A 27,618-nucleotide genomic window follows, 5' to 3' on the forward strand; every position below is an offset into this window, starting at 1 on the left:
AGCTAGACTTAAAAAAACACAAAGGAGAAACAATCGCCCAGCTGGTGGACCAGAGATTCAAAGCCACTACGGATCCATTTCATCACACTTTACAAGGATAACAGTAGAGAGGGAGATGGGAGCCTGCTGGGGGATTTTACCTGAGAAGAGGCAGACGGCTACGCCGCATGCCACATGAAAGGTCTTACTCTTATCCAGCAGCCTCCGTGTCTTTCTGCTTGATACCTGCATGAGTGTGAAACACAGACAAGAATCACTCTGGGCGAGAATCCAAATCTTTTTTTCTGTTTATTTCAATCGGTTGGTGACCCTTACCACGTGTGTTCCTCGTATGAAGGTGAGCAGAGAGCGGCACATGGGCAGCAGCACCAAGCTGCAGTTCAGGTTCAGCACAGAGGCAGACGCTCGGCTAATGCACAGTCCGACCTTGGGAAGATGGAGAAAGGCAGACGCTGTCAGACAGGCCTACAGCTCTAGCTTATGTAATCAAGACCAGCTGAGAACTCGAGGCATGACTTCACCGCAGAGGTTTATAGCAAACCACCTTTGTCTTTCACCATGTGGAGGTCTGAGCCCACTAACAATTACAATGTGACTCAGCTGAAAGTATGTTGCTAACAGGCACCAACCTTAGGACTGAGGTATAAGAGGCTCATTGGAAAAGATGATCCTTATTTACCAAACTCTTATTCCCTGACTAGGAAAAGTTTTCATATCCCTTTGAGATTTCCCATTGCATTACATCACAACCAGAAAATCCAGTGTACTTTTTACAACAAAACAGTATAGGCTTTTGTGAATGACAAAGTTTCCAAATAAAGTTTTGTGAGCATTTGTATTAGACCTCCCCGAGTATTTGTTCTGTCTGATTTGTCTCAGTCACTTTTATTTGTCCATTCTTCCTTGCAAAGAAGCCTCTGTAAACAGATTTTTAAACTGGATCTAGATCTTGTGCCTTGACTGGGCCAATACTTTGAGTTAATAATTATGGTCTACTTTGTGTTGTCTGTCCCAAAAAATCCATATAAAATCCCCTGAGGTTTGTGGCTGTAACATGACAAAATGTAGAAGGTTTAAGGGGTATCAATACGATTAAAAGGTAATATACATCCATTCATCAGGTCTAAGCTTACAGATTTTACAGTGACTCATCTGCTCCGCTCGAGTCACTCGAAGCACCGCTGAAGTAATGTGTGAGCAAGACGGATAATCTGACTGAATAAAACACAATCTGCAGCTTGATAATCTAATTAAAGTTGGGCTCACTCTGACATTTCATAAACTCAGCACATTTGTTGAGAGCTTGGTACACTGCAGGTGCTGCCACTTTTGATCATCTCTGACTTCACTGAGCTGGGGGGGGTGTAGATCAAAGAAAACTAAAAAGGTATGACTGGGATCAAGCCTGTGAAGATGTTCTGGTCTAAGAAATCTAACCAAATCAATGAGGTTTGATGGTCAACAAAATGTCAAGTCAGATTTAAGGGACCATAAATGAAATATAAGAATGCTGCAGAGAACAGTCTAAAGCTTAAACCTAAATATAACTTAAGGTTAACCCATCCTGACCCTTTTATTCTTAAAACCCTCATCCACACACTCCTCTTAAAGAGCCTCTTAAAGAACAGCAGCTGAAGGCAGCAACAACAGACGGAGATCTGATACCCTCCTTTCTAACACCCCAAATGCGCCTACCAAGCAGGTGAATAAGATAAGAGGCTATTTGAAGTATTAATGCGCTGGATACACATTGCACTCGTACTTATGTGCACATAAAGATAGGCACATAGACTTAAGCCCTCCAGCGAGGCATTCAGTGGAAACGGGGGCTTGCCCACACTTGCCCCTTTCCTCCCCTTTTGCCTCCCACTGTACAGGCGGTGCAACAGTTCACACATGCTGTTTGCTGCCATTTCTCATAGCTTCTTGGTGCTCTGAGGGCACAGGTTTGCTAAGACTTTGCAGCCTCTTCTGTTTTTTTTTTCAATCTGACATTTTCAAATATATTTACCATTTGTCATTGTATGACAATCATACATTTAAAGGGGCAGTGTATGCACAAATATTTCTACCAAAGTCAACTTCCCAAGTATTATAGTGGGCTAGAGCTAAAGTCCCATTCACTACAGGTTTTTATATTTTTTTTTACAGCATTATATTTCCGGAATTATCTCTTAACAATAAAGATTCTATGTTCGTGAATCGTGGTGATGTACTGTAGAGTGTTAACTTTTCCCCCGAATGCATCATTTTGCAAGCAGTACAATTTTGGTCTTATCCAACAGGTGAGTTTCCTCCACATGTTTGCTGTGTCTCCTAAAAACTGTGTAACTCTTTGACAGTTCTGCCATACCTACACAGGAATACAAGACACGCTGAAAGCCTGTGGAGTTATTTTGTAACGTAATCCTGCTGTTTAAATAGAGGAGTTCAAATATCTCTGGGTCTTTTTCACAAGTGAGGGACTGATGGAGTGTGAGATTGATAGAGGGATGGATGAGCGTCAGCAGTGATGTGGTCGCTGTATCGGATTTACCGATCGATCTACGTTCCCACCCTCACCTATGGTCATAAGTACAAGATATACAAGATTAAGTATACAAGCGGCCAAAATGAGTTTCCTTCGCAGGGTGGCTGGGCGCACCCTTCGAGATCGGGTGAGGAGCTCAGTTACCCGAGAGGAGCTCGGAGTAGAGTCGTTGCTCCTCCACGTTAAAAGGAGCCAGCTGAGGTGGCTTGGGCATGTGTTTCGGATGCCTCCTGGTTGCCTCCGTCTGCAGGTGTTCCAGAGATGTCCTACTGTGAGGAGGCCTCTTGGAAGGTCCAGAACACGCTAGTCTCTCAACTGGCCTGGTTTCACCTCAGGGTCCCCCTAGAGCAGCTGGAGGAGGTGTATGGATCAGCAAATCAACCCATTAGGACAACTAATATTTGTCCTCATGGGTTCTCCCACCTGAGCTTTGGATCTCTGCAGCTTATCTTCTGGAGCTACCTCCTGACTGCATTTCTCCATAATGTTCCAATTGTTCAGTCTGTCAGTTAAGGTAGAAAGCGCCCTCTCTAAATGAGATTTATTTTGTAACGTAATCCTGCTATTAAAAAAACGCATATATTATTTTATGTGTATTTGATTTTGTTCCATTATTTTATGTAGGCCAATTAGATAAATCATATTACAACAAAATTTTGGTCATCATATAACCATCTAAGAGCTAACAGAGTATAAATAGCTTTGTTACCTTTAGACACAGTATGGAATAAAGCAGGACACAAAGTCAACCACAAGAAAGGGCTACATGTTCACAATGTTAATATGCTGGTTTCACTGAGAAAATAATTTCTTTGCAGCATTATACCAACTTTGTTTATGAAGTGCCTTAAAACAGCCACAGCTGAAACAAAGTGCCGCCTATGACTGCAAATTAAGACACCTACTTGAAAGTTTAAAAAAAAGCGTAATATAAAAAATGCAGAAAAGCAGAAACAATCAAACATAATAAAACCAGGTAAACAAGGTCAAACTATATTTCACTAATATTATAAGTTAGAGGACAAAAAAAGGCTTGAAGACAAGTGGGTCTTAAATGTGGTCAATGATGGAGCCTCTCTAATGCAGCAGGTTATCCCACAATTGAAGAGCAGCAACAGAGAAGGCCCTTAATATCAGTGTAAAATGTGGCCTGCAGTAGGAGCATTACTTATCATGCTCAGGATAATTTTAAAGTTCAAATCTTTTATTAGTTGATGAATGTGAATGAAAGGCTTAGGCCTGCACTGGATCTCTAACAGGAAGTTCTTAAGACTTAGGGTTTTTTTATGTTCTTTGTTAGGGTTTTTTTTGTTGTTGTTGTTTTTTTTTTTTTGTTTGTTTTTTTTGCTATTCTGTTTTTCAGAATACCAAGAATACCTTTCTATCATAGTAAACTGAAGTGAGAAAGATTGGGAGTACTGAGACCTGAAGTCACCTCAGTCTTTTACAAGAAAATTTACCACTTAATGTTTTTGGGTTCCATGAAGCCTATTTATCATCAAGCTTTCTTCTCTGTACCTCAATATCAGGACCCTCACAGTCCGTGTCTGGACTTTTACGATTCACACATTGGGCCCAGTTTCAGTAACAGCTGCATTCATTCATAAAGTTTCAATGATCTTCCTAACTTGTAATCAAATCCAATTTGGATCGATGAACAAATCATCTTACAGTTTAAAACCATATATCCAAATCCAACAGATGAAAAAAGTTATTCATAAAAGATCATTAAAAAATGTGCTACAGAGAGCCTTTTGAGGACATTGGTTTCAGATCAGTATATTAGTAAAGCCTTCTTTGAGAATAACAATGAACATTAAGAAAAAGAAAGCAATATTAGGGAAAATGCATTTAGTATTTAATTTACACCTACAGAAAACCAACAGGTTTAACAAAAATCCCACTAAGCAATTCAGCAAGCAAGGCACAACTGATGACTTACAGAGAGACAAATAATTAACCAACAATATAAAGTGTAAACATCTGTAAAAGCTGTTCATCATTTCAGTTGCTTGGTGTCTTTATCTACAAGGTTTGCAGCAAGTTGCAAAGAGTTTTTATGGGGTGCTCTGCCAACAGTTGATTTTCTTCTTGCATTATATACTCTTTACTATGCCTCTAAATGGGGGGTTATGTAAAATCACATATATGCTGAAAAAGATAACTCATCTTCTACATCTTCTTTTGTGTATCAGTGTGTTTTTAAGATTTCAAACCATCTGTGTAAAGCAGCTCTAATGGGACATTTATGCCTTATAGTCCCACAATAACTCTTCTCAAATTGTATTTTTTTTTATTCTACAATTAAGTTATAAACATAAAGTTACTTTTTTATTACTCAAGACTGTGTTTTTTGCAGCAGATGATATGGTTCCTCACCCCCAGCATCCTGTAGAGGTAATGGTACTCCTGCCCTGTGGCATACAGCTGGAAGGTATTGAGGAAAAGCCAGGTGTTGGCTCCCAGCCACAGCATCTAAACACATGCAGACACACCATGTATTAATTACTGTAACACCAATAAACCCATCAATCATAAGATCACTTTAGGAGAGAGAAAATGTACATTTTCCTCTAACAGATGCTATAAACTGATGTGACATTTAAGGCTTAATCTGTATGGTCCACCAGCTGGATGGTTAACAAACATTAAACATTGACATCTGAAAGTAAGTATAAGAAATGTAAAACAGCTGATAAGAAAAAAAAAGAAGAAAGGAACTGAAGGGATTAGTTATAAAGTTTATGCCAAAGTTTCCCCCACCAGCACCAAGTGCTTCGCTCCCTCGTTGGCCACCCAGCTCCGCAGCGCAGCCATGGTGCCTTCAGGGTCTCTGCCGCTAAAGTTGCTCCAGGATTTTCACGAGTCTTCAGTTCCGAGAGGTTTTGGAGAAATGTCTCTCCAGCAGCTCTGACTCTTTTCCCGGTGTCTGTTCCTCTAACTCCCCCCTCCCTGCTCTGAAGGCGTTCTTATCCCCCTCCCTCTACGATAAAACCCCGCATAGCGGCCTGTTCACCTGCCGCTCCAACCTCCACGACTGGCACACACCAAGTGATTAAAGGTAAAAATAAGTTTCTTAATACGACCACCTATTCAATTTTGATGGAAACAACAAAAGTTTCAGCAGGCAGAATATTGAACATCGCTTCGCTGCTCGTTACCTCTTGCTTCTGCCACTAGAGGGAGCCATAGACCAATATGACCAAATAAAGTGAATTATCTCAGTAGATTTAATTCAATTCCATTTATATATATAAAGCGAAAATTCTCAGCACATAACCGGTCAAGGCAATTTACAGAGACGATTCAATACGATGATACAGTAAGATTGCGGAAAAAAAATCTATTTTTTTTGTTTGTTTTTTTTGCCAATTTTTGCAAGAAACCCGGTTGATTGCATTAATTGAGTTGCAGGGCATGATCCTCCTGGATGAGCCTGTGTCTACAGAAGTCATTTGTTCTTATCCCCTCCTTCTCTAAATTTATAGTGAAACCTATTAAGAATATATTTTCACAATCCTAAACCTATTTTCTATTTGTGTGTACATGGTTACAGCTGTGTTTTTTGTTTCAAATAAGCTGTTATTATTTTAATAGGATGTCAATGATAAGTATAAAGTTGATTTATATTTAACTTTTTCATGTTCTAATCATTTTCCTTAGTAGAAATATTACAATAAAAATTACGATGACATTGTAAATGATACTCTTCAATGCATCTTCATAGGAATTTGAAAGCTCCTATGAAAAAGGGGGGGGGGGGTCAATGTCTATCATGGGGCCCCACAATTCCTGGCGCCCCCCCTGCTCTCATCTCCCTTTCTATGTCCGTTGTATTCTGTGTCCCTGAATAATGCTTAATAAAGTGTAATATACAAGTATCAAGCATACTGGTCTGCTTGTGAAGGCAAAGCTTTTGGGTTATGATCTCGCTCTGGGACAACAATTCCCAGAGTTATATTGGCTAAACAGGTCACAAACACAAAAAAAGGTCACTTGCATTTTGTATAGACTCTTCTGCAATCCCTCACACCGAGCATGCATGCAGCAACTGTGGAGTGAAAAAAACTCCCTTTCAACAGGTATAAACCTCCAGCAGAACCAGGCTCAGTGTGACCAACCTTCTACTGAAGATGACTGGGGTTGAAGAAGATAGAAAAGATATACAAAAAGAAACTGCCATACAACTACCTCCACAAGTGGCTTTGTTTAGGAAAGAGAGAGCTAAGAAGATGAGCTCTAACAGCTTTCATGTAAAAGGGATGGACGAGAGCAAATACAGTTGCTAACTGAAAAGATGGACGCTTAGGTACTTATATCTACGAGAGAAACAGGACTAAACATTAATAACAGGCCTAACTCTATCATCTGTAACAGAATGTGTTGATAGAAGCCACCCAACTGATATTTCTTTCCAGGATGGTGTCACAGCGAAGCAGGAATAAACCAGATGAAGCTACTATGACCAGAAAAGTAGAGAGAACTTGAGTTAGGGGTTAAACTAACAAATAATGCAGAATGGAAGATTAGTGATAGGAGGAAGTAGAATGTAAAGAAGCCCCCATGTCCTCCAGCAGTCTAAGCCTTTTAAACCATAACTATGGAGATAACTCAGAATAATCTTAGCCCCTCTAACTTTAAGCTTTATTAAAAAGAAAAGTTTTAAACCTAGCCTAAAAAATTTTCAGGGGTCCCTAGAATGTGTTATATTGTGTGGACAGTGTAAAGCCAATTTTCTAGGAACATGCTGCTTTGTGGGGACTTGTAGATACTTGTAGGTACAAACACCTTTTCATAAGGAAATATTCTCTTCTTGGGTTGGGGTTTAGAACTAAGATGTTGATTGAATTTAGGTTAGGTTTAGGATGAGGATTAGGTATGCACTGGTAATAGTTAGGGTTAGGACTTAGAAATAAAAGGAAAATGAATTGAAGTCAATGGAAAGTCCCTACAAGGACAGAGAAACATTATTGTTTCTGTGTATTATTTTTTTTTAAATCAATCATTTTCTTTTCCCACTGAGTTTCCACTATTCGGACTATTTAAACTGGCATAAAAATGGAATCCAAGCATAATTCCTTGTTTGTGTGCACAAACAGGTCAAATAAAGTTGATTCTGCACCTGATCGGGCTGTATTTGTGTAGCTTTCACTTTGTCTAATATTTACCCGTTACTAAAGGACTCTCAAAGTTCCCCAGTGATAACCTATCAAGGCGGTATGGTATGTGACTGAGATAAGAAACAAAATTATAGATATCTATTATTATTGTATCATAAAATCCAAAAGATAAAATCATTTATCATTTACAATTTTGGTCAGTTCAAACATCCATCATGGGCATGCATATTTGTGTTATATGTCTTGCTTAGTGTTTATGTCTACAAAGGGGTATGAGGAAGGAAAAGTAATTTATTTTAACCCCTTCACCTTCCTGTGGTCCTTTTCAACTTACAATAATTTGTAATGCTTTATAAATCAGAGAAGGTTTTGAAAAATTGCAATCCCTCTACATAATTTACCGTAGTCTAAATATGCATAATACTAGGCTTCCAGCAGATCCAGCAAATCAATAACCATTCAATTATTTAGCTTGTTCCATGTCTGGAACCCACTGCCCATGAGTCACTGCAACATTTAATATCCCTTTAGGATTGGTTGAAATTTAATTGAACTGAACTGAATTAAATGAATTCCCACAAACATCAGATATAGCTATACACAGCAGGAAAACTAGGCCTGAAAGTATTGGTTCATTGACTTAATAAAAATTTTGCTTTCAAAAACAGTTCAAATAAATTACAGTCAAAGTACAGTTAAAGTGCTTCCACACTCTAAAAAGAGTGTTGAATAAAAGGCTCAGAAAGACCCCAGAGGAGAAGAAAAAGCTATGACTTGAATTTACTCCCCCGCATTCCTGAGAGCAGAGAGGTTCACCATTTCACGCTCCAGTCCATCGGATGAAAGAGGAATCCTCCACAGCGCACAGCTGTTCAGGGACCTGGGAGAGGCCATAGCAGAGCTGGAAAGCATACATGCTGCAGTGTAGGATAACAAGAGTGTCTATCACTGAGGGGGTGGCCTAACGTTAATCTTTAATTGCATTTAAAAAAAAATAAAATATGAAAATCATGCTGTGCATGGGGCCAAAACTGTCCTCATATATGATCATATATAAAACCAAACACACTGGAAAATATATTAGTTTAATTGTTACAATTATGTAAAAGCAAAACAATAGTCAGAGATTCTGCATTATCTGGTTTGCTTTAATGTAAACCTTGCAGGATGAAGGAAAAAAACATGTTAATAATGATATCAAGTTCTTCAAGAAGAACGGAAAAAAGATACATTGCTTAGATCTCTTGAGATATTGCTCTATAACAATATGAAAGTTCTCAAGATATTTCTCTTAAATCTAAAATGTTTTCAATATTCAGAAACACTTGAGCTACTTTAAAATCAATGCTCTTTCTTAACCAAACTTAACACATGAAGCTATTGCCTTAAAAAGACTCTGTCAGGTTGTGTGGAGGTTTGTAGAGGACCCAGATCCAGAGACCGAAGCTGAGGTGGTTTCTTGCAGATTTATTAAGTGTTAGCAACAGTAGCATAAACCCAGAAACTAATCAAGGAAAACAGGAACTGGAACAAAGGGGAACACGTAGGTTAAGGAGGGAATAAAGATAATCCAGCAAACAGTAACTGCAAAGAGTGGAATAATTAACTAACTGGAAGCAGGTGTGAACGGATCAGACTAGAAGGGAACTAGGAGAAAGGAGACTGGCACAAGGTGGTAACAGAGGGTAAACAATAAATACATAAGAACTAAAAATAAAAATAAAACAGAAAACAATGAGAATGATACTAAATGGAAATTAAACCTATGACCTGGACAACACAGAATAACATAAATGAAAGTGTAAATGAAAACTTAAAAATAAAACAAACAGAACCACAAAATCCAGAAAGGGCAAAATAATGACACTATCAGCATATGGTAACATTTCTTTTGTAAAGACAAGTCCTATCTTTATTTAATTATCTGAACATTCAATTTAATCTACCTACTTATCTACTAAGAAAATCAATGTTTCACAACAGCAGTAAAGGTAAAGAAGGTGTCAGACGTTTATCTTCTCCCATCTTCATTGAATTCCAAGTCCAGCATGTGTTGTTATTAGAAAGCCTCCTCAGAGTGTCCCTCTGCTCTCATAATAACAAATACTGAGTCAGCACAGGAACGGCCAAGGTGCACATTAAATGCCCTGACATAGACCAGCTCTAATGAGCTCCCTCTCCCAATGTATCTCTCACCGCCTCTAACTGACAAACTTTCAGCTCCTCCCTGCTCCCGTTGCCTTACTCCATCTCACTCTGCCTTCCAAACAAATTACTCCCTTTATCTGAGCCTCTGCAGACCTCGCCTGCAGAACCAGCCGTGTCAGTGTGTGGATCTGCAGGACAGGGAGCAGCTTTGCAATGAAGAGGGAGAGCCGGTTGGTTCGTTGGATCTTTTGGACTATAGTTGTGTTGGCTTTGTTCCTGCTGGGTTTCAGCATCGGTAAGACACAGAGACTCACGTTGTTGTATTTTTAGAGTCCTAACTGAAACTTCACAGTGTTACAGAGATATTTAACTTAACCATACAACTTTTACTCTGTATTGCTTAGAACTGCATTAACTATCCCTGCACAGAGAGGTAATTGCCAATGTGATGCTGCTTAAGCCACAGTGTGACTTGCAGTTTGTCATCACGTTGACGTTTTAATTTCTTGGTCCTCACAACAGGTTAATACTCACTGCCTAGAACCACAGCTGTATTACAAATACAGCAATGGTCATTTTCCAGCCACTGTATTTACAGTAGAATAGTGTTTTTGACCAAAATCCATGTAACCAACTCCACTTTGAGGTGAGAGAAGGACTGAGTAACTAAAACCAAATAAAATACAGGTGACCACCGGCAATGAATAAGCATTACAGACTTTGCAAAGATACAAACAAAACTATAGATGTAAGAAATAAAACAAGAATTTCTAATCTCAAAATACAAAACTTGAGCTGTTGTTCCTGTTTGCCCACAATGATGAACAGAAGCACAGCTGGCTGCTGAAGAAAGCTAGAAAAGTAAGTGGTGGTGGAATTTTTGTTTACTGTCGGTTTATTGATTGTTGCTTTGCTTGTGAACAGCAACTGTTGTATTGAAACTATTTATTATTTCCAACAAAGTCTACCTGTCTTCTTTGTCCAAAATTACCTTTTGTCCAAAATGACCCTTTCAAACCACCTTTGACAGATGGTTTGAAAGGAGTGTGAAGGAAGCCGTTTATGTTAAAAGAGAAAAACAACCCTTAACAGAGGGGGTGCTCTCCAGCACAGCGATAGAGTTGATTCCTTCCCGCTATCATCTCAAACCTCGTCGCCATGAAGGGGACCAAAACATCTCGCCTGGTCAGCCAGGCCAACAATGACCCCAACGACTCCCTTTTCAGATGCATGAGCCAGTATAAGGTTTTGCAGGCCCACAACGACCTCAACGACTCCCCATTACTAAGGGGTTCACCTCAATTAGCATGTTGTCTAAGCCATAACAAGGCTTTTGTTTGTGGCACTCTATAAGCCTGGAACTCAACGCTATTTCTGACATTTTGAGTTGAGAAAGTTTCCTGGATGGGAAGCAAAACGTCTTCAAATTTGGAAAACAAACTCCAGTGTTTTTTTGTTTTTTTTTACTTTGTTGGTATGACTATGGCCTGAATGAATGCAAATCTTTACAAGCAAACTATTTAGTAATTTTCTTATGAAGTTGCTTGAATATTCTAGTATTAATAATTACTAGCAACTCTGCTATTTTTTTTAAATATTAAAGGTGAGATATTAGAAAGATAATAACCATGGAACATTGCCAGAAACCTACCAAAAGTTGTTTTTTTTAGGCTGCCCCCTTTAGCAAACACAAACCATTTGCATAACTGCTTTGCAACTAATTACTGGGTGGTAGCAAAGAGGCTTTCAAGCCTTAAACATTTGGAGATTATTACAATGGATGGTCACATTTCCAGTCAATGCATGCAAAGAGAGGAAGCGATTAAGCTGATTATCAAGAAGAGTCTAAAAAATTTGCAAATTTTCATAAAGATCTAAGTAATTACATATATTTACATTAATTCTTTTACACTATTATATTACTTTTTGGGAGATGTGTGTTTTAGAGGTATAATTAACTTTGACCTTAATTGTAAACGTTTTTAAAACTCAGGATTTTAAATAAATAATTGTTTTTCAAACACATGTGATTTACCAGTTTTAAATCATGCCATCTCTTTGTTTTGGATTGTTTTTCTGTTTGCTTTGTAGGCTGGTTTGCACATCGTTCAAATGCTATCTCTCATAAGCACAAGCCCTCAGGTGATTACCTTAAGGAGTTTCTGGATGAAATGCAGACAGACCTGATTAGAGACCATCTCAGGTAAAAACAAAAACAATCACTTACGAACTAGAATTTCCAAAAGTGCACTAAAACAATCCATGGATTGAACTGGTTTGTAATTTTGCTCCATACTGAACAGTATCATCAGGCAGTGGGAGACACAATTTAACAAAACAGAAATGGCACCAGGATCAGCTGACTAAAGCCACACATGTTTCACAGTAACCATCCTCTTTGCAGGAAATTCACCCGCCTCCCACATCTAGCTGGAACTGAGCAGAACCTGAAATATGCAGAGCAAATCATGAAGGAGTGGAAGGACTTTGGATTGGATTCAGTGGAGATGGTGCCCTATGACATCCTGCTGTCCTATCCGGACAAATCACAGCCAAACTACATCTCCATAGTGGATCACAGTGGGAAAGAGGTAAGGAACATGCCTGCAAACATTTGCCAAAATAAAGTTGGACCCGTAATGCAGAAAGTTCCATTTGGTTTTCCTTGATATTATGTATTCAGAAAACCCGCCCCCTTTTTTTTTCTCACACACTTGCAAACTAATTTGAGAGTATTCATGCTGTATGACAGGAAAAAAAAATCTAGTGAGACAAACCTAGTTTGCAGATCTTAGGCTGCAGGAAAAATGCATTCATCACAGTTACACCATTTATCTCTATACAACCCGAAAGATGTGTATATTTTCTCAAAAAATTTAATAGTAGGGCTATTCCTGTCCCAAACTCTATACCTAACTGTGTGTTTGTGAAGTTAAAAACTGTTAGAGCCTGTATGGTGGGATCAAACAGCAGTTTTCCCCGCTTCCCTCTGCAAGTTTTTACTTAGGTCCAAGGTCCTTTTATAGTTCTATTGTGAGATAAACGTTTATACAAAGATAATGTTACAGCACCAACACTACCTGGAACTGAGACTGTAGTTAAGGACCAGAATCAGGATTTACATTCCAGATACTTCAGTATTTCATCTCAGCTGATAACTGTTGAGCAAAGCAGAAGACATGATCACTTTTGATCATGTCTGGAGTAACATACTGTATAGAGGATGTCTTAAATGGGCCCATTTCATGTTATTTAAGTCAGAAATATGTTTAGGCACCATGGAACTGAGTAATGCTGACATACTGGGGCTGTTTTTGTTAAAATTTTCATGTTAATCTCACAAATACTGAACACCAATCTAATACATTCCTGCACGCTCTGCAAGCAGAATTTCACAGTTGCAGTTTCTTCTGTTATGTTTTTTTTTATATTTTTCACTTGTAGATAAAAATAAATTAAACATATTTCATTCAGAAATGGCTAAAGATATCCATACCAACCAAGTTATGTAAGAAACACAATTGCTCTTCAATCTAATCTGCATTTGAAGCATCTCTAGCAACAAATACCATCTATGTATAGGATTTTTTTTAACAACTCTGTTTTGCAGATTTGTTTTTAGACACACTGGACGATTTATATGCAATAACTGTATGTTTAAGTTTATTACATCATCATGGCATGGACTTAGATAACTTTATTAAGCCACACGAAAACCGTATTTTCTTCTTTTGTTCTCGGTGCAGCAACGCAGCATCACACTATCACTCTACCATCATCATTTCTCATGTTATGCATGACGTTCTCTTTTGGTGATGTAGTGTTTGATTTCCACTTAATGTAACAGGGAACAAATCATCTAAAATGTACATAATCAAGATGTCCTTTAGCAAATGCAAGATTTGTATTCCCCTCTGAGCCCCTCAGTGGAGGCTATTTGCCCATTTTCTTACTGTTGAATCTTGAGTCTGCACTCTAAGGAAGCTTCACCCTGTGCTCTTTTGTTCTCCACATTAGGATAACATCTCTGACTGAATTTTACATGAGTCCCAAAGGCTTTGGTGCTGTTTACTGACTCTTTTAAACTGGCATATCTTACTTTGTTTTTCATCTGTTTTTAAATATTTGGGTAAAGAAAGGTGCTGCTTGTTGATATCTTAATGTTTACTTCATGCAGTCAGAGCATTGCTGTTTATGAAATATCCAGATTTCAAAGATCTTACAGTAATGAGGGGAAGCAAAACTTAACTTTCCTGAAATTGTGACTGATCACAATACAGTGCAATTACTTTTTTCCCATTAAGACCGGTGTTCATAATTGGAAATTTTCCATTAATAGTTAATCACTTAATCCCTGACTCTTTATTGTCTGATCTGAAACACTTAGGTGTCACCATAATAAAAAGGGCAATAAAGAAAAATGCATTTAAAACATGCTACCACACAAGCAGGCAATAGAGATACAAATTAGATAAAAGAACGGTTTAAAAAAAAGAGGCCACTGAACTCTAATAACCCAACCAACAGCTGAATGTGAAACATGTTCCAGAAATATGCCAGAGCTGATTGACTAATTGAACCCAAGTGACGCTAAAACCCAGCAAGGAAAAACACAAAGACAGAGAGTAAAAATGTAACAGGACAGAGCAGGTAATGTTTAAAAAATGCAATGCAAACCCAAAAAACTTGAGAATGAAGAAAAATGTCTTACTGAATTAATTTACTTATGTCCTAAGATAATCAGCAAATTAATAAAGCTATTGAAAAGCATTGTCTCCTTTTGATCAGTTGATCCCAGATCTTTGCCTATGCATTCCATGTGAGTTTGATCATTCTATCCTTAAGTTGTTCTATTAGTTACTATTAACTAAAGGAAGTACAAAAAACATTCAAGGCAGACAGACAGCCAGATATCTCAAAAACATTAATTTAAAAAACGACGGATTTAAAGCAACAGCAAGGACGTCTAAGGCAGGAAACTTTATAGAAGGAAAACACAAGTTAGTGACCACATTAATCTGACGCAGGAGGATTGTGAACGTGAGTCACCAACCTGGTCCTTTAGCTCAGTCTGAGCTAAAGGACCAGGCTATTGAGGCTGGTCTGAGGCTATTGCCAGCCGTTCGGCTGTCAACAGGACTCGACGAGCGCCGCCCAGAGAGTCCCAGACGCTGTAGCCCCGGAGGATGAAGAACAAGGAGGAGATCAGATCCGGGCATAAGGAGGAAGGCAGGATAATCCAGAGGGTGAACCCAAAGCCGGTGTCGAAGACGTGCTCAGGATTCAGAACCAGAAGATTAGAAGTCCGAAGAGGTTCCAAAGGGAAAATCAGAACAGTGTCAGGAATCAGTTCCAAGTTTGGTTAACAGATAGAATCCGGCAAAAGTCCGAAGACAGGTCAGGCAAACAGATCAGACAGGCTCAGTGGTTGAGAGGCACAAACAGGTCAGGATCAGGTAATCAGACACACTAAGGTAACCCTGAAACACTCACCACTGGCTCGAGAATAATCTAGCACTGATAACTGGTTTGAGGGCTGGTTAAATAGAGGCTAGAGCAGGTGGAATAGATGAGCGATAATGAGAAATTGGGTGGAGTTAGACAGTTGAATGAAATGAGCAATTAAGCAGTCATCAGCACCAACATCATGATGATAAAGTATTTCATAATATGTGATTATAGTTTTTTTAACATATATAGTATTTTAGACTGTCAGTTGTCTTATTGCATTGAATCATATTGTATACTATGTCTCACTCTGTTATGTGTTTAAGCATGTTGTATTATATTATCTGATTTAATTGTGGTTGGATATATCAAATAACCTTTTTCATTTTAATTCAAATAAATTCATGAAACAAAAACAAAGGAAGAACAAGGTCCTTTCCCAAGGCTGGTAATAGATCCTTTTATCCAGTTTGATCTTCTTTTAGTCTCATGATGTCTTTGTTTTGCCAGGTTTTTAACACCTCCTTGGCTGAGCCGGTTCCACAAGGCTATGAAGACATCTCCAACATTGTGCCTCCATACAGTGCTTATTCACCCAAAGGGCATCCTCAGGTACACTTAAATCCAAATAAAACTATGATAAAAGGTAAACCAGCCAAATCTGTTACCTCTTTATCTTTTGCTCCTCAGGGAGAATTGGTTTACGTCAACTATGGACGAACAGAGGACTTTTTCCAGCTAGAGAGAGAGATGGGTATCAATGCAACAGGAAAGATTGTGATTGTCAGATACGGGAAAATATTCAGAGGCAATAAGGTACTTAAAGGTGTCATGTGAACCTAAATATTGTAACTTTACACTTTTACCCCTCAGAATGTTTTGTCTGTAATGATAACATTTAATTTTGCTTATGGTCCTCATGATATGAACAACATCATTTAGTACTCTCTCTTGACCGTTTCATTTTCTAAGGTGAAGAATGCCATGTTAGCAGGAGCTAAGGGAGTCATCATGTTCTCAGATCCTGCAGATTATTGGGCAGCAGGAGTCCAGGTAACTATGGAGCTTTAATAAACACATTCAGACTAAAATAAGTAAGAAACCACAATTAAATCTCCTGATCTGTTGTTGTTTACCCCCTGGGATATTATGAGTAGGAGAAAAACACAATACAAGACAACTTCTGTTACTTACTATGGCTTTGTACAGCCTTACCCTGATGGTTGGAACCTGCCTGGTGGAGGAGTTCAGAGAGGAAATGTTCTCAACCTAAATGGAGCAGGAGACCCCCTCACACCTGGATACCCGGCTAAAGGTTTGTTAGAAAGCTTCCTGTAACCTGATATCACTTAAGTTTCCTGTTTTTACCACAAATATCTGCCTCAAGCCATGTAGGGTACAAAGCAGACCTTGATCAAAATATTTTTTTTTAACAACAAACAAAATGGTTTGCATGGTGGAAAAGTAAAATTTGGTATTACCCTGAGCAAACCGTCCTCAATGTGTTGGAAAAACCAGGCTGTAGGAAGATGTTTTATTTTTAGTTATTTATTTTTCAGCAGCTGCAGTGGATATGAATTAAAATCAAGCAATCTAGGAAAATAAACAAAGGATTTGAGGCCAGGACAGACCAGTCTATGCAGACAAAATTGCAAAGGAGAAATCTGAAATAAACCCGTTTTTTGTGTTCGACTGGCCCTGGGCGTATATCACATTTCTCAGATTATTATTGTCCAAAAAACTTTTGGAAAAATATTAGCATTTCTTTCATTTTTAAAATAACAAGTTATGTGAAAGGTTTAATAAACACTACCGTTTATAAGTCCCATGCCTGTGTGCTTCCATCCAGATTACACCTACAGACTTAACCTGGAGGAAGGAGTAGGACTTCCCAAGATTCCTGTTCATCCAATCGGCTTTCATGATGCAATCCACCTCCTAAAGTAAATTTCTTTCTGTGTTATATAATGATAAAATGGTTCTAAATAAGTAGAAACTTAACGTCTATACATATCTATCTACATGTCCTGTATTTATTGTAGTCTCTAGTTGCAATATTTAATTTTTTTACTATGCATATATTATGTAACAGAAACATGGGAGGACAGATTCCACCCAACAACTGGAAAGGAGCTCTGAATGTGTCATACAAGACTGGTCCAGGCTTCACAGATGACTTTAAGAGCCAGTAAGTTTTCCTCTAATGTTATTATTCAACTCTCTGATGATACTGAAATGATCGTCCTGCAATAAGACTCACAACCAGTCTTTCTTTTTTAATAAAATTACTTCTCCCATGACCATCTTTCACTACAGTTCAAACTTCACTTTCTGTGCTCTCTTCCCTCCTGCTTTTGTTGCTTCCCATCCAAACCTGTGACCCTCTGGTGGCGAGCAGCCAGACGAAGCACAATGAGGCCTCTTGTGCTTCTTGTCTGTGACACACATTCATTTTCACACATAACCCTGCATGGCAACAGCATAATCTGCAGCAAACACACTTTGAAATCTGAATAACAGCATTCACCCCCACTGTGTTTTATACAAAACAAGCATGCAAGATGCTGCGGTTTTCTGTTGCTTCTCCTCTACCAGCATATCTTTTACGGTAGTTCTCCTCTGCGTTGGTCATTGAACATTTGATTAGCACACATTTTCCTCACAGCAGAGAAATTTCCATTTTGTCTGTTTCTGGTATTTATTTTTTTTCGTGTTTTGGTAATTTTTTATTGCAGGAAGGTGCGAATGAACATCTACAGTAACAACCAGGTTGCCAGGGTCTACAATGTCATTGGAAAGATCAGAGGAGCTCTGGAGCCAGGTACTCTGTAATTTGGAGCCACTTCATGAAACACACCTGTTAACATCCATTGCTAAACAGGGGTGTTATCAGACTAAACTGGATCCTTCCAGACAGGGTTGAAGACAGTGCAGGTTTTGCTTTAGGCTAAAAACCTTTGACTAAAACGGACAAAGCAATTGTTTTTTTGCAGACAGGTATGTTATTCTGGGAGGGCACCGTGATGCCTGGGTGTTTGGAGGAATTGACCCAATGTCTGGCGCAGCAGTGGTCCATGAAACTGTGAGGAGTGCCGGCAAGATGGTAAAGAAAGGTAAATCTTTTAATGAGTGAAATAGAACTAAAGGAGTCACTGATTGTTTATATCAGTGTCTCTTTGTGTTGGGACATGTAGGGTGGAGGCCTAGGAGGACTATTATATTCGCCAGCTGGGATGCAGAGGAGTTTGGGCTGCTGGGATCAACAGAATGGGCTGAGGTGGAATAGATATAAACATTAACATTTATTGGCTTATTAATGCCTAGCTGCACTCACTGAACTTCATCTATCCCTACAGGACAATGCCAGGCTGCTACAGGAGAGAGCTGTGGCTTACATCAACGCAGACTCTGCTATAGAGGGTGATGAACATAAAGGAGTGTGAATCTGTCTTCTCAGTCAGAAATTATTAATTCGGTTGGTTTAATTTTGCGAATGCAAACATGAATGCCTTTCTAAATTCCAGGTATGTACACACTGAGGGTTGACTGCACTCCATCAATGCACACATTAGTGTACAATCTTACCAAACAGGTCAGTGCAGCTTTTTTTGATATACTTATTTCTGATCAGAGGTTCACATAGTATATGCATATTTAATATCTGGTAAAAAAAAAAAAAAAAAACATTAGCAAACATCATCCATGGTAAATTTGAATTCCTGTTGGGCTTTGGTAGAGTTCATCAAATTGGATAATTTTCAAAACGAGTTACAGCTTTTAAGCATATAGTTTAAAGATGTTCAGTATAGCTGAGATAAGGAGGATTCAGAAGCTCAAAGTTAGCCTGATTCGTCATTCAGAATCAGTTTTGGTTTGTTTTTGGGATCAAACCAGCTATGCTGAAGATGCAATCCAGGTTTCATTTAAAGTAAAATTGCATGAGATTTCTTCATTTGTGTAATCAATCAGCACTTCTGGTGGCAACACAGTCCCAGAGGATGATTCCACAGCTGCAATAATGAGACCCTCACCTTTACTCCTTCAGACATACTTCTTCTCAATGTAGCCAAATATCTTATCTCGTGTGGCCATAAAACATCAAAAAGAGTTAAGCCTCTCCTTGTGAGGAGCTTGTAATTTCACTGTAGTGGAAATGAGACACCACCTCCACAGCTGCTCCTCTGAGGTGCAGGGGATGAAGAGGATCCTTGTCCCTTCTGAAACCAGCCACCATCTCCTTAGTCCTTTTCAAATGAATGGAGAGGTTATTGTTTTTGCATCACTGCACCAGGTGTTTCACCTCTTCTCTATATTTGGACTCCTCATTGTATATGCATCCCAATACTGCTTTTTTGTTTGCAAACTTTACTTTATGACAGCTGGAATGTTTTACCAAGCAGTGAAATGTCAGCAGAGTACACAGGTGGCGGCTAAGCACCCAGTACTGTTGTGAACCTGCACTCTTGTGATGGAGGAGGCGATGGTGTTGTAGATTCCTGACAGTCGTAGAACTGTTGGTCAGGAGGTCCAGGACCCAGTTCCTCAGGAGGGGACTCAGTCCAGAGCTTCCATTGATAAGATAACGTGTGTGATGATCTGTTTCTCCTGTAGGAGAATGTTGATGGAGTCCTTAATATGCTCCTAAATTTCCTATCAAAGCACTTCATGCCTACCAATGTGAAGACAATAAGTCTGTAGTCATTGAGGGCAGTCAATGTGGAGGACTTGGGGACAGAGACAATAGTGCTGATCTTTAAACAGGTTGGGACACATGCCAGTAACAGTGAGGTATTGAAGATGTATGCCAATATCTCAGACAAAAGATGTGCAAAATTTCATGGTACCTTCCCCCAGGATGTTGTCTGGGTGAGCAGACGGGGTCGACAGGGTCTTCCTCGTGTCTTCCACGTGTTTGCTGTGGTCACACAGAGGGGCATGTCACTGTGTGGTGATTTGTAAGGTTGTGACAGGATCCTAAAAGTGTGCACGAGAACCTACAGAGTGAATCTGGCAATGGGGGTGCCTTGGGCATTTTGCATTTCTGATGTAGCTTGTGATGCACAAGATGCCCTTCTACATGCGCTCCGGGTCATTGATGGTGAGGTGACCCTTAATTTTCTGGATTGGCTTTGTTTTTTGTTTGTATCTTTTGCCTTGCATTGTCGGCAGTCAGTCCTTTACTCATCTCTCAGAGAGCTGATGCCTCACCGGTCTTCAACACAGTGTCCTTTCAGTAGAAATCTCCCCTCAGCATTCAGCCAGGGTTTTCAGTTTGGATAATAGGTTACTGTCTTGGTTGTGGTGATAGCATCAGCATATTTGGATATGAAGTAAGGAACAGTAGAAGTGTATTTCTCCAGGTCTGCCTCTCCCCCATATGTCATTGTCTTTCCAAAGACCTTGAAATCTGTCCACTAATAACAGTCCTGGAGCAGAGCGACTAGTTGACTGGGCCACACGGTTTTCTTTACAGGCCTGATCCGTCTTATTAGTGGTCCATATGCTGGCTGCAACAGGATTGAGATGTGGTCAGCAACACCAAGATGGGGTCAAGCAAGAGCTGCGTACACACCATAATTGTTAGTGTACATGCCATCAAGTGTTGTCTCCAGGGGGTTTATCTGCATTATTGCTGAAGGTGTCATACAGGTTCCTTGATACTTGATATGAATTAGCAACCAGAAGGGTGTAAACACTGCAGTAAACTCCTATGGCAGATAGTACTGCCAAACTTCCACTGTCATGTGTTCTATTTCTTCAGAGCAGTGCACCAACATTTATTCACATACTTACAAAGGCCTCCTACCTGTTTTGTGTTTTTTTTCTCCACAATCAGTCATTGTGGTCTACACAGAATAACTAAAGACCGTTGGCCTTGAAGACTGAGTCTGATGTGTTGTTGTCAAGTCAGGCTTCCTTTAGGTAAAGAACAGCTTCAGATGTAACGAATCAACTTTGTTTTCCAGTAACAAGACACTAGCCAGAAAGAGTGTCAAAATCAGTGGATTACAAGCTTTTATCTGATCCAACGCACCTACCTACATTCCTATATGTTTTTTTTCTGGGCATTTTTATGCTTGGGCGCTGTTTCTTGTGCCTTTTTTGTCCTCAGGACCCACTGTTTACCATCTTTTCAATTGAGCTGTACTTCAGCCGTGGGTTTAGCACTGAACAATGGCATAAGTCAGAAGAAGCTGTATCTCTTTGCGATTTAACCACCCATCACTTTAAGCCCCTCACTTCCACTTTGGGCCTTTAAATGTCTGTGTTGACGTGAAACCTGGTTAACTGCAGACATGGAGAATTGTTATTTGAGTAATTCCCAGCTCAAAGTAAGCATAAAGCCTTTATATATATATATAGAAATATGGGCTATTCCTGTCTATTTCAATTTGCATTTCGGGGTGCAGCAGTGGTCCTCAAGTTAAGTCTACGACCCATGTATGGAGGCCTTAGTCCTCAGTGCTGTTACACGTTTAGGTCCTGGCCTCTTGACCTTTGCAGCATGCCTTCCCCTCTTTCCTGTCCTGTTTCCTCTCTTTCTACTACTACAAATAAAAACCAGTAGAGCCTGAAAAAACCCTTAAACTATTTGCATTTTTTAAGGGTGACTGTTTGGGCTGCATGGATAAACTCACAATAGAAGTGCATACACCAACAAAGAATAATCCTAAACACATTTCAAAATTCAGCTAGATAGGAAAAGCAGAGGGCTGCATATTGGTGCGATTTATAGAACTGTTGCCTTGCAGCAAGAAGGTCCTGGGCTTCATTCTCAGGTCTTTCTGCATGGAGTTTGTATTTCTCCCAATGTCTGTGTTGGTTCTCTCCAGATACTTTGTCCCACATTCCTAAAACATGACTGTTTGGTCAATTGGTAATTCTAAATTGTCCTTCGGTGAGAGTGTGTGTGTGTGTGTGTGTGTGTGTGTGTGTATGGTTGTATGTTGCACGTCCCACGATGGTCTGCCGACCTGTCCTGTACCATGCCTTTTGCCTGTTGATGCCTGGAGATAGGTGTACTAATGACACTGAAAAAAAGAATAGATAATTAAGTTAACATCCAACCTTTTCAAACTTGATAAACTAGGCTAAATCTCCATGTTCATTCAAGAAAGTCAGAATACTTTTAAAGACAGTCCACCATATCAGCCATGATAAATGGTCAATAACTCAATTTTACCAGGAATTTATTAAAGGCTCCAAAAAGCATGAAATTTAAACACAACACATTAAGTTTATTTTAATCAAACACTAATGGGAAATTATTTTTAATTAGATACAAATCTCATAGAAGTTTTGTGTTTGTTTTTTTACGTTTCTTTGAAGATGCATTTGTTTCTCTGTGTAGATAGCCAGTCCAGAAGAAGGAGAGGAAGAAATGTCTCTGTATGAGAGTTGGCATAAAAGGGACAACTGGACCAATGACCGTGACGCACCTCGGTACGGAGCCTCAATATTTTGTTTGAGAAAATTAGTTAAGAATGTAGAAAACATTTATGCTACCTAGAGAAATACAAAGTTACCCAAAGCTGAAAGTTACTATTTATAGTGAATGGGTCAAAAAATATTGCAGTAAATTTAACATAGTTTGCTGTATAAATACACTCAGTCCTCAACCATGACAAAATATTGTTTTCAATGTGTTTTTAGGAAAAATTTACCTGAAATTATAGAGGATACACATTAACTCTGATGTTACTGAGATGCTTAATGACCACTTTACTAACAGTTGCTTAAACCTAAAGTGCTTCCTCCAAATATTAAAACATGGATTTCTTCCCAAGCATTTATATACATCAAAACTCTATTCTCCAAATAATTTATCAGCGTGGTAGCAGTCCACTGATGTATAAATTTTGACAAGTACTACCACCTGGTGGTTAAATGAAGTACAACACCCTTCACTTGAAAGAGGAAGAGTTGGGCTTCTACTGATTTGTTCTGTATTATGATCAGAATGTTTAAGCTTATTAATGATGTATAGATGTACATGTTTAGGCTGTGGTGAAATCAAACATTAAATCGTAAGATTTGTTTTTATTTTCAATACTATCTGTGTTTTCTTGACTCCATGGTTTAGGTTTTGACATAAATGTTTGACGTACTGGAAAAGCTTGAAGGCAACCTATGTCCAGATTTTCTTCCTTTTCTTTAACCACTTTCATCAAATCCAGAATAATGATAATCTTTTTTTTACTGGTTGACTTTTCCAATGCATGGCTTTTTTAAATCACTTTCACATGCTATTTTAAAGCATTTCTTACCAATCACTGATTTATCAGTTATGCACATAAAAATACCATGCTTCTTGTTCTCTGAGCAACTGAGGTGTAATTTAATAAATGTTTAACTAGCTGCCATTCTATACAGCTATTTGTAGAATTCTGGCTGTTGCAGAAGTACATCTTTTGGGTCTGACTGAGGAAAAAAATGTGATCTAATTATCAAAACTGAGAAAAAAAAATCAACAATTCTGCTAAATCAATCTGATGAAATCTTCTTAGCTACCTATTTCAAAATATATATAATTTTAAAACATAACTTTTCCTCCCTGTTTTAATTAGGATCAGTAAACTGGGGTCAGGCAGTGATTTTGAAGCCTATTTCATCCGGCTTGGGATTGCTGCAGGCAGAGCCAGATACACTAAGAACAAGGTTACAATCCACTTTTAAGATCTCATAAATATTAGCCATGTTTAATAATCTCCTGTCATGTTTTGTGTTTTTGAAGTTTACCAAATATGACCCTGAGGAGGCCTGCTTGTTTTTACTGATTGACTCCTTCTCTTGTTTTTCTATCCTTTCAGGCAAAAGAGCGATACAGTAGCTACCCTGTCTATCATAGTGTGTATGAAACCTTTGAGATAGTGGAGAGGTTTTATGACCCCACCTTCAGGAGGCTTCGAGCCATAGCTCAGGTGAGAGGAGGTCTCATCTTCTTGTTGGCAGATTCCCAGGTGCTTCCTCTTGACCCTACTGAGTACGCTAACTCCCTGAGGAAGTACGCAACGAGCATCGCAGGCATGGCACAGGCAGTCCCAGAACAAATGGAAACTTACAAAGTGTCATTTGGTGAGCTCATGTTCACCTTAATACTTTAATATTGTTTAAGCACTACTGTTAAACTGCATTTTAGCAGCTGCATTTTACTGAAATGTTTTTATTTTCTCTCAGAGCCTCTGTTTTCTGCTGTGGAAAACTTCACTGCTGCAGCCGGAGATTTCCATGAGCACCTGCGAACTCTGAACACTGAGGAGTAAGAATTTGAAATTTTTATACATCTATGGTAAAATATTAAATCCTATGAAGTAACTTGTTTAACCCCATCATTTAAATACATTGAGACAGTTCATTCTCACAATAAGCAGTGGTATTTCTTATGTGGTAGTCCTTTACAGGTGCGAATCATGAACGACCAGCTCATGTACCTAGAGAGAGCCTTCATCGACCCGCTTGGCTTACCAGGCAGACCCTTTTACAGGTTAGACATGGATGTTTATTTTACAGAAGAAATATCATTCCACATTTATGAAGGACAAAGAAACTAAAAGATGTAATGTTTATTTAGATAAGTATTAATTAAAAGTTAAAAGAAGGCATCATAAACTGAAAGAAGTATCTTTAGAGGAATAAATTATTTCTTAAATAGCCCTGACCTGTTGTCTCTCAAGCCTCAGTGACAACAGGTCAGGGATATTTAGGAAATTATTTATTCCTTTAAAGATGACTGTCTGGGTGTCTTACAGGAAGTGATTTGCATACAACAAGAATCTCAATCAGGGAAACTTGGGGGCTAAAAAAAAAATTTAATTAAAATGATGGCAACGTATATTTTTTTAAATTTGTCTCAACAATTATTTGCTTCAACAATTGTCTACGTGGTTATTATGTCCCCCACTAAATGGACAGTGAGCTTCACCAGAAACATAGTCATCCATGGTTCTGACCACATGACTATATCTGACCAGAGTAATTTTTCTATGTCACTGGGGAAAATATGCTATGAGTTCAGTCCTCATTATTCACTTGCCTTGAGTCTTTTTGTAAAAATTAATGCGGCGTTTTCAGAACATAATAATACAAAAAAAAACAGTGGTCATAAAATAAACAACACTAACAACAACATATGTAAAAATAAATAAAAATAAATAAGTAAAACAACAAAAACAAACCAAGCAAAAGATGAAGCGTTCAGCCAGTTTAAAACACTAAATCCCCCAAACTAATTGAATCCAAGAAAATGTATTCTTCTGTGGGAATTTAGGCAGGGAAACAGATATGAAGTAGAATTATTGTAATACTAAACAAAACCAGTGTAAGGAGCAGGTCTAAAAAGAGATTAGGAACAGGGAAAGGTGAATTAAAGATTATATAATGTAACGGTAAAAGAAACCGACATTTCAGCAAAATTAGAATTATGTTCAATGAACATATAGTGAACTGCTTCAATAAAGAAAAAATGCAATAATATCTACTTTTCAGCTCCTGAATGGGGGATTGGGAGATTTCCAAACTCTATGAACAAGAATTTTAGCTATGATCACTAAACTATAAGGCTTTTAGAAAAGGAAGCAAGAGAACCAGGGAAGCTGAGGAATAATCACCTCACATCTAATTGGTTCACTTGCAACATTAGCAAACTTCAGCATCAAATATATTGTTTCCACTTCAGTGACTGAAACTCCAAATATTTACTGAACAATTATGAAATCACATCAAGATTTGTTTGTTTTCAAATTTTTTCTCACTAAAGTTGGTTAGTACTAAAAACACTACTATCACCATGATAACTGTTCTGAGGATGATGAGCTGTGCTGTTTAACCAATCAGATGTTGAGGACTAGGTTAATGATGCAGATTGTAACAATTGTTACACGCAGTTACAGGAGCTGGACATGACTAAGTGGACATGATTTAAGCATCTACAGAATAGTTTTGTGTGGTTAAAGACTCTTAGCTCTTTATAAAAATTCATAGATTTTATTTCTCCTTATTAGCAATAAATAGGACTGACTACCCTCCTGTTTTGGCTGAGCATGTTTTCAGGGAATAGGCTTACACCAATATCTCAGATATCTTCAGCACATTCAGTAACACAATGTTGTTTCTCCCCTCCCCCATAATCTCTACCCTGTTTTTCAGGCATGTGATTTTTGCTCCCAGCAGCCATAACAAATATGCAGGGGAGTCTTTTCCTGGGATATACGATGCACTGTTTGACATTGAGAACTCAGCTGACCCAGAGAAGGCCTGGCGGGAAGTGAAGCGCCAAATCAGCATAGCAGCATTCACAGTCAACGCTGCTGCCATGACTCTGATACAACCTGCATGAAAGCACGAGCTGAGACACTGAAATATAAAGATATTGTTATATCACAATGTGATATTTTTTTCCAAACACAGAGAGGCAGACCAATCCCTGTATCTTATGAGGTCCATTTTCCAGACCTAAAATGATGGATGTGAATGCTTTAAAAAAGCTAAAAAATTATTATTTTGTTGTTGTTATTGAATTGTTTGCTCCAAGAGTCAATAATTTTGTTGACATTGTTATACAGTTGCCAGAGACAAGGCAAAGCAAGGCAAGTTTATTAATATGAAACATTAGCAATTGTATTGCAACTGAACAGTGTTTTAAATGAGTCAAAATCATTTGATATAACAGAAATGTGCATTGCTGTAGCATAAAGGTAATTTAATAATATAATTCAATAACTAGAGTGGGTAAAAAAAATATATTATTTAAGTGATGAAATTATTATAAAACAGAAAAATAAAATGCCCACTAATAATAAATTAATATATAATGCCTAACATAATGAAAGAAAGTTGGTCTATGAGTTTAAGCTAATGGTGTTTAGAAGGCCACTCTAAACATGTTTTACATCTCAATTTAAAGCAACTGAGGGTTTCACAGTTAAAATATTTCTGGGAGTTTGTTCTAAATATGTGGAGCATCAGAACTAAATGTTGCTTCTTGTTTGGTCCTCGGTCTTCAAAGTAGACTAAAAACCCAGACAGCTCTGGGCAGTAGATACACTGACAGCAAATCTGTAATCTATTTTGGCGCTAAGTCATTCAGTGATTTAGAGACTAGAAGTATTTTAAAGTTTATTCTTTGAGGTACCAGTATTAGGATTTTAGCATTGGGGTGATGATCTTCACTTTTTTAGTTTTAGTTAGGATGCGGACAGCAGCATTCTGAATCAACTGCAGCTGTCTTATCGTTTTTTTGCAAGCAAAACGGTTTTATTTCCTCAAACAAGACACTATTAGAGTAATCATTTCTACTAAAGATGAAAGCACAAATTTGTATTTTCGAGATCCTGCTGACACAGTTGTCCTTTAATGCTAAATATGGTCTTTAGG

At 38.4% G+C, this 27,618-nt stretch overlaps 2 protein-coding genes across 2 annotated transcripts in view; one reads left to right on the forward strand and one right to left on the reverse strand.

The window, feature by feature from the left end:
* nox4 (NADPH oxidase 4) overlaps positions 1 to 5,640 on the reverse strand; it is a 30,642-nt gene extending 25,002 nt beyond the window's left edge. Inside the window, exons 1-4 of the mRNA XM_015386160.1 lie at positions 5,294 to 5,640; positions 4,910 to 5,005; positions 316 to 426; positions 141 to 225 (exon numbers count right to left, since the gene is read on the reverse strand). Coding sequence (XP_015241646.1) covers positions 141 to 225; positions 316 to 426; positions 4,910 to 5,005; positions 5,294 to 5,347 — 346 coding nt within the window. The 5' untranslated portion in view covers positions 5,348 to 5,640. The remainder of the gene's footprint in view (positions 1 to 140; positions 226 to 315; positions 427 to 4,909; positions 5,006 to 5,293) is intronic.
* Positions 5,641 to 9,917: 4,277 nt separating this feature from the next.
* On the forward strand, positions 9,918 to 26,966 carry folh1b (folate hydrolase 1B). Its single transcript, XM_015386154.1, has 20 exons — positions 9,918 to 10,093; positions 11,890 to 12,001; positions 12,203 to 12,389; positions 15,757 to 15,858; positions 15,937 to 16,062; positions 16,219 to 16,299; positions 16,456 to 16,561; positions 17,096 to 17,189; positions 17,339 to 17,434; positions 17,982 to 18,067; positions 18,240 to 18,359; positions 18,441 to 18,523; positions 18,603 to 18,666; positions 18,771 to 18,838; positions 22,598 to 22,689; positions 23,814 to 23,904; positions 24,057 to 24,321; positions 24,424 to 24,505; positions 24,638 to 24,730; positions 26,392 to 26,966. The coding sequence occupies exons 1-20, from the start codon at positions 10,012 to 10,014 to the stop codon at positions 26,579 to 26,581; spliced, it is 2,220 nt and encodes a 739-aa protein (XP_015241640.1). The 5' UTR covers positions 9,918 to 10,011; the 3' UTR covers positions 26,582 to 26,966.
* Positions 26,967 to 27,618: the final 652 nt, after the last annotated feature.

Source organism: Cyprinodon variegatus, unplaced genomic scaffold, assembly GCF_000732505.1.
Source record: "Cyprinodon variegatus isolate N-32 unplaced genomic scaffold, C_variegatus-1.0 Scaffold358, whole genome shotgun sequence".
NCBI lineage: Eukaryota > Metazoa > Chordata > Actinopteri > Cyprinodontiformes > Cyprinodontidae > Cyprinodon > Cyprinodon variegatus.